Source organism: Sinocyclocheilus anshuiensis, unplaced genomic scaffold (assembly GCF_001515605.1).
Source record: "Sinocyclocheilus anshuiensis isolate Anshui unplaced genomic scaffold, SAMN03320099.WGS_v1.1 scaffold305, whole genome shotgun sequence".
In the NCBI taxonomy this organism is placed as follows: Eukaryota; Metazoa; Chordata; class Actinopteri; order Cypriniformes; family Cyprinidae; genus Sinocyclocheilus; species Sinocyclocheilus anshuiensis.
In genome coordinates this window covers 627,623-638,491 of record NW_015540850.1, presented here as the reverse complement: position 1 = coordinate 638,491, position 10,869 = coordinate 627,623, and the positions used below count along the sequence as shown (strand labels likewise).

Genomic DNA, 10,869 nt, shown 5'->3' with positions numbered 1-10,869 from the left:
GGGGTGTTTTTCAGCTGCAGGGACAGGACGACTGGTTGCAATCGAGGGAAAGATGAATGCTGCCAAGTACAGGGATATCCTGGACGAAAACCTTCTGCAGAGTGCTCAGGACCTCAGACTGGGCCGAAGTTTTACCTTCCAACAAGACAATGACCCTAATCACACAGCTAAAATAACGAAGGAGTGGCTTCACAACAACTCTGTGACTGTTCTTGAATGGCCCAGCCAGAGCCCTGACTTAAACCCAATTGAGCATCTCTGGAGAGACCTAAAAATGGCTGTCCACCAACGTTTACCATCCAACCTGACAGAACTGGAGAGGATCTGCAAGGAGGAATGGCAGAGGATCCCCAAATCCAGGTGTGAAAAACTTGTTGCATCTTTCCCAAAAAGACTCATGGCTGTATTAGATCAAAAGGGTGCTTCTACTAAATACTGAGCAAAGGGTCTGAATACTTAGGACCATGTGATATTTCAGTTTTTCTTTTTTAATAAATCTGCAAAAATGTCAACGATTCTGTGTTTTTCTGTCAATATGGGGTGCTGTGTGTACATTAATGAGGGGAAAAAATTAACTTAAATGATTTTAGCAAATGGCTGCAATATAACAAAGAGTGAAAAATTTAAGGGGGTCTGAATACTTTCCGTACCCACTGTATATATGTGTGTGTGTGTGTGATTTTTATTTATTTGTTTTTCATTACAAATAGTTTGTTTCATTAGAGAACTGAGTATCATATCATATTGAGCTGTGGTGCTCATATGAGAGATGGAGGTTGGAATTCAGTCGATGTCATGTCCTGATCCAATTTTTCCTCCTTCACCCCAAATTCTCTCTTTTCTCCTCTCTTCCGTCCTCTTTCTCTCTGAGTGCTCCAGACTTTGAGAAGGAAAGGACTGGGGCTGGATAATTCAGAGCTCGATCAGGAAGACAGTGTGACGATGGGAACGGAGAAATACCACGACGGCATGGACCTCTCCATCGCTCGCCAACGCTATTATGTTAGTAGAATCGAAATGAGCCAAATGCCTGTGTTTATCTGACAGGAATGCCTAAAGTAATGTTATAAATCCACTCACAGGCTCCTTCGCTCCTGCCTTCGGAAGTGATGGCTGCAAGTCCCGAAAACGGCTACAGCAACTCCTCCAATCCAAACCTAGGTTCCCATCGGACTCTGTCCTACAAACCTTTGTGTACCAGACCGGGCTCAACCGGTTCTGTCAGCTCCAACTCCCATCCGGCTCTCATGGGACCACATGCAGGTAAGTAAGATCCATGTTGTTTTAAATGGCCAAGACATTTCCAAATATTTGTTAACATGACTAGGCTTATCCTTCACTATTAAAATAAAGGCTATATTAAAAGGTACACTATGTAACGTTTACGTAGTAAACATAGTATGTAACATAGTAACATAGTATGTAATGCCCTCTAGCTGTTGAAGCATTAAAACTGCAAGTTATTTGAAAAGGAACATTGTTATGATAATTACTGTAAGTGAGAGGTTATTCATATTATTGTTATTTTACGTACGTGTTATTGTTATTATTAAACATTGTGTTGTGAACCTAGTCAATACACAGCAGATGTGATGCTATGCAAACTATGTTGATTCACAGGGTTGGGAGGGTTACTTTTCAAATGTATTCTGTTACAGTTACAAATTACTTCATCAAAAAAGTATCACAAAGTATCACAATATAAAAGTAATGTAATCTGATTACTTTTGGATTCCTTTTAGTCACATATGTAAATAAAGTAAAAAAATCAATATCTAAGTACTTTTATTTAACTATGACTTTAAAATTAAAACTAATAAAAACTATAGTAAAAACTATTAAAAATCGTGTTTCACCATCTAGATATTACAGCCCGTATATATATATATAAATATATATATATATATATATATATATATAAGGCTATGCAGACATCTAGTGGCCATACAGTTTAATATTGCAATTTTATTTTTATTAGGCTATTGTTATTTTTTTTCTTTAACATGTAGCCTACAAGTAAATGTATTCCGTTACAGTTACAAATTACTTCATTTAAAAAGTATTCAGTAACTTAATCCAAGTACCACAACATAAAAGTAATGTAATCTGATTACTTTTGGATTACTTTAAGTTACATATGTAAATAAGTAAAAAAAAGCTGATTTATTTAACTATTAGTTATAAAAAGGATGATTTATTTAACTATGACTTTAAAATTAAAACTAATAAAAACTAGTAAAAACAATTTGAAACTATTATAAATCGCATTACAGCCCGTGTATGTATATATATATATATATATATATAAATTCTGCAGACATCTAGTGGCTATACAGTTTAGTATTACAGTTTTATTTTTATTATTATTATTATTATTATTTTATTTATTTAACATGTAGGCTACAAGTAAAAATAAATATAGTTTATACACAACATTAAAAAAATTTACACCATATACATATTAGTCTATTTTAAAATAAGCCTACATGTCGAAATGCATGTGAAATGCTGTGATCTTTCTTTATTTCAATGACTGATCCGGGGTGTGTGGTTAATTTCTACATTTTCCAGCTCTTTTTTTCTAAAAAACTTACACACAACTGCAGTCAAGCACACCATGGAATTTTAAATCCCTAACAAACACTAAATTTGAACTAACATGATGATTTCCATGCTAGTCGTACCTGCAAATGTTCAAGTTGGTTGAGTAGCCTTTGTTAAAGCAAGAGTCTTCATGCATAGCTTATGCTGTACAACTATGTTATTTCCTTTATCCTCTTTGAAAACAAAATAACTGTGAAATTCCAGACATGAAAACGTTTTTCCCAACAGGAAGCATCGTAATTAACTGTAGCAGCGTCTCATCCCGCGTTTGAGTAGAATAATTGTAGACGGGTTTTATTTGCACACGCACCAGCAGGCGGCTCACGTGAGTCAACATGTGTCAACAGAACCAGGAACTACTTACTGTATGATAAAGCAATGTTAAATATAGCGTTATGTCAAAAAACTCATTTATTGAATTTTAAATTAAACAAATGTAATCCTGATAGTATTCCCACTTTTTACAAAATGTAACTGTAATCTGAATACTTTGTTTTTTGACATAACTGTAACGGATTACAGTTACTAGATTTTTGTATCCTGATTACTTAACGCCGTTACATGTATTCCGTTACTCCCCAAGCCTGTTGATTCATGATTTATTATGGGTACTGTCGCTTTTGCTTTTTGCTTGCTTTTTTCTTTTTAGTTCACGGTTTAGTTGTTGTGGTTTCAAGCTAATTCCACTGTGAATAGCAATATGGAAGGCAGATGGCGCCAAAAGTCTTTAAACGGAATGGTTTGTCGTGTTAATGCGGCAATTTTGGACGTGTCTTTTTGTATGTGTAACTTGTATGACACTCACATTCTGGCCATGTTAAGATGCACAGTTTTTACTTTGTTAAGATGATAAATTTGAACTTGTCTCTCAACGCGCACACATTCTGGTCGTGTTCGAACGTGTAATACTTTTTAAAGCAGATTTACCTTTAGATTTACTCACATATTAATCCTTTCTTTAGTTTATTGAGCCATTGCTTTACTGATATCTACTGTACTAGAGTCAATTAATTTAATGTAACAATATAAATTAAGACTTTTCTACCTGAGAAAGAATGTTGAACTAAACAACTAAAACAAATCATAAGACTGACATCACACAATATACCGATGCATTATCCCTCAAGAACAAATATAATGTGTGATTTTTGCATGCGTGCCTACCAGTGTACGATTATGGCAACCTCCATGAATAAACATGATGTCTGATGTTTGTATACATATATACTAACATACCATCATGCCACATATGCAAATATAGTCTCAAATACAGCAATTTGGTTGGCTGTTGTGCGTGTTGTCACATTCACACGGACAAACAGTGCAGTCACATTTCGCAGGTTCCGTTAACGGACTTTTGGCGCAGGCCACCTTCCATCTAGCAATCGCGCCTGATCTTTTGCCTTTATTTACTGATATGATGTAAACACGCACAGACTAATGATGAAAATACACCAGAAAGTTTCCTGCGAAATCCACCCTGATAACTATAAATATTAATAATTATTATAGGCCTACTGTAGTGGTTTATGGTAAAACAAAAACATGTAATTTATGATATACTTGCAATTTTGTTAATTGTGAAAAACAAAAAAGTAACATAGTGTGGCTTTAACTACATAAACTACTGTATATGTACCGCTTAAACCATATTTCTGTGTTTTTTGGAGACCAACCACTAAAACTGTTTACCGTATCGTACTTATTATAGCCATTATCAAATGGGGTTACACAGAAAGGCAGTGGGGAACGCTCCCCGAGTGGAGTATTTTAGTACTTGCGCACAGGAAGTTCTCATATGTGAAACAGCCCACCCTCTCAACCACGCACACATACAGACACATACGAAACAGTAGCTGAAGACAGAGCTGTGGTTTCTGAGCAGAATGTCACACCTGCTGGACTTTTTGATGCTGTGTCTCTTCATCTCCATATTACTATTAGCAGTGCTGCATGGGAATGTTCTGCTCAAAGCGACCTGTGGTCAGAATCCAGCACTATAAAAGCCAGCTGAAGTGTCACTGCATCAGAATGCAGCTACTAATCGTGAGGGTAGTCTTGAAAAGGAATGAAATAGTTTGATGCAGAGGTTGACGTCCAGGTTTTTTGATGTGTGAGGATATTTCTACAATTATTGGCAGTTTTATATCCCAGGGCTTGATTTTTAACATTTTACATTAACGTAATTTATTTTTCTTGCTCAAAGGTCAAGGTTTTTTTTTTTTTTTACCATGATTTCAACACAATTTATTTATTTACTTACTTACATTTAAACATTTATTTATTCAGACAAAAATGAAATTCCCTGAAGAAAAATATCATTATATTTTTTAAAACTATGAGCATCTAGATGAAGAGTGACAATAAACAATTCATCTCAATATTTTTTTGTGTGAAAATTACTGTCTGTAATATTATTTTAATTTATAATATTCATAATATTTAATAATATGTCATCAAATGTATACATTTTAAATTTATAATATTATATTAATGTATAATATTCAATATTTAGTTATTAAATTATAATGTTTAATTTATAATATTTTAATAATATCCATTTTATATATAATATAGAATTTTTTTTACCATGCTTTCATTTATTTTGTGTACTTTTCAAATGCTACTTATTTATTTATTTATTAACGTACACTTAAACATTTATTTATTCAGACAAAAATGAAATTCCGTGAAGAAAAATATTATTTAAAAAACTATGATAATCTAGAAGATGAAGAGTGACAATAAACAATTCATTTCAATATTTTTTTGAGTAAAAATTGCTGTCTGTCTGCTGTGACAATATATAACATTTTTTAACATCAAAAATGTATTTGAAAACTTGACTTAAAAAAGTTGTGATGAAATATGAGATGCTATTATATATAAAAAAATATTATTACTTTTTTAAAAACTATGACACTTTAGATAAAGCGTGAAATAAACAATTAATTTTTTTAGTTCAATTATTGTTATTATTATTATTATTATTATTAATGACTGTCTATCAGTTGCCACAATACTGGCAAGGAAATCAAGGAAAATATCACTTGAGAAGCTTTTTTTTCCATTTCCGACCAACCTGTAATTGTGCTAAATTATGCAGAATGTTTGAAAATATGATTTAATTGTGTGTATAAAGGACACATAAAATGCATTCTTTGAAAGTAGCCTTATCAAGACATTCAGAGCCGTCACATCATGACAAGTTCACATTTATCAGCAAAATGTGTTTCCAGGTGTCAAGCTAGATAGTGAATAAACGCCATCTGAGAAGGAAAACTTCTCCTTTCAGTGAAAGATAGAGAGAGTGGGAAAGAGAAACTGAAAAAATCATTTCAACCACATCTTGTTTTTCACTTCCCCACATGACTGTGAAGGTCTGGGCTACTCGATGTTCTCTCATGGCAACCTGAGCAGGGCCTTGGAGATGAAGACTCCGCCCCCTCTGAATATGGCCAGTGATGGACGGCGCATCGACGCTCACAGCGGACTGTGTGGAACCCGGAGTAATTTGGCCAATGCTGTGAGAGAGTCTACAAAAGTACTCACTCGTACACTGAAATGACTGTTTTGTCACCATACAGAACTTTACGTCACTCTACTTAACTTTAGTACAGAGGAAGAGGCAGCTGTACCTTTATTTCCTGCTGACACCTATATCAGTGTTTTATAGATAAATCATTGACAGTCACTATAAAATGCGTAAGAGAGCAGTTGCTCATGTACATCTAAATGTAATTATTGATGAAAATATATGATATAAAGTTTTATGACATTTCTAAATATAGACGTTTTATAATAGAGAACAATGAAGTATTAATTTATAATATTAAGATTTAACATTATTTTACACATTTTGTTATACATTAACGTATAATGTACATTTATAATATTAATATTTGTCATATCAATTTCATATTATTATTAAATAAAGTACATACTATATTCATAATGTTATTTCATATCAATTTAGAAATGATTGTATTTATGAAAATAATTATATGAGTTTAAGTTTTAAATTAGTGCTGTCAAACGATTAATCGTGATTAATCACATCCAAAAATAACGTTTTTGTTTACATAATATGTGTGTGTGTACTGTGTACATTTATGTATATATAAATACACACATACGGTATATATTTTGAAAATATCAATATCAAAAATGTCTATATTTATATTCATATAATTTATATTATATATAAATATATTTAATATTAAAAAAAATCCTTAAATATATACATGCATGTGTGTGTATTTATATATACATAATAACAAACACATGCATGAATATATTTAAGAAAAATATGTTATGTTTATATATTAAATATATTTATATATAAGAATATAAATGTATATAAATGTAAATATTTTCAAAATATATACTGTACGTGTGTGTATTTACGTATACATAATAAATATGCACAGTACACACACATATATTATGTAAACGAAAACTTTTATTTTGGATGCGATTAATCGCGATTAATCGTTTGACAGCATTATTTTAAATATAGACATTTAATAATTAAGACATTTAATTTATAATAGTAATGTTTGTCATATCAGTTTTATATATTATATTATATTATATTATCATTAGTTCATAAAAATATAATGTCTATATATAATATTGAGATTTTTTTACATGTCCAGTAACTAATGATGTGATATATAATGTAGCAATATATTTTAACTTTAAGTCGTTATATTATATTAATTTGTTAAATAATATTATATAAATTTATAATATTAATTTTTGTCATATCCATTGTATATTATATTATAATTCTTTAAAGTACATACTATAATATAATATGAATTTATAATATTAATATTTTTCTTATCGATTTTATAAATTGTTGTATTTATGAAAATATAAAGTTTTATGAGATTTCTAAATATAGTCATTTCATAATACATAATGTAGAATTAATTTATATTATTAATATTTGTTATATAAATTTATATATACATTTTTATAAATCATTATAATATATAATATTATATAATTCATTAAAGTAAATATAACATTATGATATTGATATTTATTGTACTGATAACTTTGTCATTATTTATATTTTCTTTTCCTTTGGTTCCCATCTAGAGAGCACTCTATCAGAGTATGCACGCTGGGGGCCACATGATGGCGATGGGGAAGTCAGGCTTACTCGGACACAGTCTGGGCAACTACGGGGCCTCAGGTGGGGGCCCAGTCCTTATTCAGAGCACTTTCTGCAAAATTATAATATAGGGACAAAAATACTGTCATGCGACATTGTGCATGTTACACGTTTTACAAATAATTCTGATTAACAACAAAACATCAATGTGCAAAATGAACATGTATTCATATATTCTCTGCTTAAAAGGAAGCACTAACAGTCAGTGTCTGTTTCAGAATACAGCCACCCCAGTTACACCGTGGGTTTTCAGCGCAATTCTATGAATACCTGGCAACCTTTGTCTCATCAGGACACCCACCAGTCCATGATCAGCCCTGGGTGAGAAATGTCTTACCATGCATATTAATCATAGATGATATAATACATCAGCATATGAAAATAGACTATTTATTATATTATATTATATTTCATTTATTTATTTTTAATTTGTACATTTATTTTTATGTATTTTATTTTTACATTTATATTTTATTATTTAATTTATGTTTAATTATAATTATTTATAACTATTTCTGACACTCAAATGTCTGCATATCATGTTCATGTCACTGTCCACAGGATGGCATCAGGAGGAAACTGTTCGTACCCGTCCCAGTGCTCCTCCCCTTCCTCACCGCCACACCCCTCCCTCAACCTGTGCATCAAATCAGAGCGCACCTCTCCGGAGCACATGCTCTCAGCCACGCCCCCCAGCCATCACATGCTGCAGCACTCACCAATGGAAGAGCCCAAAGCCACCAGCTGCCCTCCGTCAGAGGAATACTCAGCTTTAGAGAGGGACGAGATGCAGAAGAGCGGTTACTCCGGCCATCATGGCCCAAACAGAGAACCTGGAGAGGGGAAAAGCCACCAGCCTCTGAAGCAACCTGACGCCAGTAATGAATGGATAAGATAATTGCCACAACCTTTTCTTTTCATTTCTTAAAGGAATAGTTCACCCAGAAATGAAAATTTGCTGAACATTTACTCACCCTCAGACCATGCGAGATGTAGGCTAGATGAGTTTTTTTCTTCATCAGAACAGATTTGGAGAAATGTAGCATTACATCACTTGTTCAGCAATGGATACTCTGCAGTGAATGGGTGCCGTCAGAATGAGAGTCCATACAGCTGATAAAAACATCTCAATAATGCACAAATAATCCACACGACTCGAGTTTATTAATTAACATCTTGTAATGTGAAAAGCTGCTTGTTTGTTTAAAAAATAAATAAATAACTTAAAAACAGTGCTTCTGGCCAAAATATGAGTCTGTAATGCATGATAACGCTTCCTCCAGTGAAAAAGTCCATCCCCTGTTGTCCTCTTACATCAGAATCCACTGATTTCTTTAGAACTGTTTTGGAGTGTTTTCAAACGTTGCTTTATCTGTGCATATTTGTCTCCTGATTCAGACGAGGCAACAGTGGAGAAAGCAATATTATGGGTTAGAGGGACTGGTATTTTAGCCAGAAGCAACGGTTTGAAATTAAAAACTTCTTGCTGGATTTGTTTAGAAACATGCAGGTTTTCACTTCACAAGACATACTTGTGGATTATTGTGATGTTTTTATCAGCTGTTTGGACTCTCATTCTCACGGCACCCATTCACTGCAGAGGATCCATTGGTGAGCAAGTGATGTAATGCTACATTTCTACATTTTTTGTCAATAGTTAAAAAAAAAAATTTTAATTGGGAGATGGTATCTTCATTTTTCAAAAAGAAACATGCATCATATTCCTCATTAATATACAATTCTTCATGTTTAAATACACATAAACATAAATCTTGTTTTTATTAATCAGTTTTAATCAGAATGAGTACATTTTTTATTAATACGATCACTTCACCAGAGCAGCATTCACATCAGTGCTGACCCTGTTTAGAAGTGTGATTCCTGTTTTTCCTCACATAGTGTAAATTACTGTAGAGTCATAAATGATTTTCATGTAAATGATCTTCACTCAGGACAGACTGCTTTTCTACTTTCAAACCAAAGGGGGGTTTTTTTGAGAAAAAAATAGAAAGCAATGTTGTCTTGATAATACGTAAAATTAATCTGCATTATTTCTGGCATTGCCTATATATTATGTAATATTTTATTTTCTTTGCTTATGTTTTTCACTTGTGCTTGCGTTATCAGTTTGTGTGAATGATGCACACCATCACGTATCTTCCTGAAGTATTGTCAGTTGAAGTTTGTTATAATGGCCACAAGAGGGCGGCACATAAACATCATGCATCTGAATGCTTCTTGTTGACATGACATGTTGTAGCCTAACCTGTATTTTATAATGAATAAATAATTGCAGTGGTACATCTTGAGTAGTGTGCCATTGGTTAAGGCATATTGGTGTATAAGGGCATCATTTGCCAACACTTTGCATTTCTTAAATCAGTGGTTCTCAACCATGCACTTGGGGCCCACTAGATGGCCTCAGTGAGCTTTCTTATTTACCTAAATATACTGACTTAAAACGTAATGATTTAAAAGTATTATAAGAGGCAGTTATAATAGAATAACTTTAAAATGGTAAAACAAGCACGACTTGAGCGCTACATTAACCAATTAGCATTTTCTTTATTAGTTGTATGCAATAAGGTGATGATTCGGGGGAGTATAAAAAGAAATAACGACCACTTCAATTAAGTTTTCACTAAAACGTGTTAGCATGGCAATTTCGTGGTATGTATTGAAGTATCATGGTACAGGTTAGGTTATACTTGTAATAACTTGACATAAAGGAAAACGAGGTGGTTAGAGTCCGCGTTTTGTGCGTTCATAAAAACGTAATTTTCACAAAAATACGTTTTCCACAGTTTTACCCAATGAAAGACAGTTGGAAAGCGTATTTTTAACGTTTCTTTGACACAAAGGTAAAACTGTTGAAAACGGTCTGGAAAGATGTATTTTAATGTTTAATTGACTTCAAAAGTAAAGTAAAAGTAACATTTTAAATGGCCTTTTAAAGTATGTTTATCCTCGCTTTCAAATTAAACATGGCGGGAAGCCGTCTAAAAACCATCATATGTGAGTGACCCTGGACCACAAAACCAGTCATAAGGGTCATTTTTTTAAATTGAGATTTACACATC

General features: G+C 32.7%; 1 protein-coding gene across 3 annotated transcripts in view; it reads left to right on the top strand.

Moving 5' to 3' along the window:
• Positions 1-8,760, top strand: part of LOC107687723 (myocyte-specific enhancer factor 2B-like) — a 19,234-nt gene extending 10,474 nt beyond the window's left edge. For 2 of the 3 annotated variants that reach the window (XM_016485172.1, XM_016485173.1), the window contains exons 4-9: positions 880-1,002; positions 1,083-1,263; positions 5,985-6,148; positions 7,714-7,810; positions 8,008-8,110; positions 8,351-8,760. In XM_016485172.1, coding sequence (XP_016340658.1) covers positions 880-1,002; positions 1,083-1,263; positions 5,985-6,148; positions 7,714-7,810; positions 8,008-8,110; positions 8,351-8,687 — 1,005 coding nt within the window. In that variant the 3' untranslated portion in view covers positions 8,688-8,760. The remainder of the gene's footprint in view (positions 1-879; positions 1,003-1,082; positions 1,264-5,984; positions 6,149-7,713; positions 7,811-8,007; positions 8,111-8,350) is intronic. The other variant, XM_016485174.1, reaches the window with a different exon arrangement.
• The last annotated feature ends 2,109 nt before the right edge of the window (positions 8,761-10,869 follow it).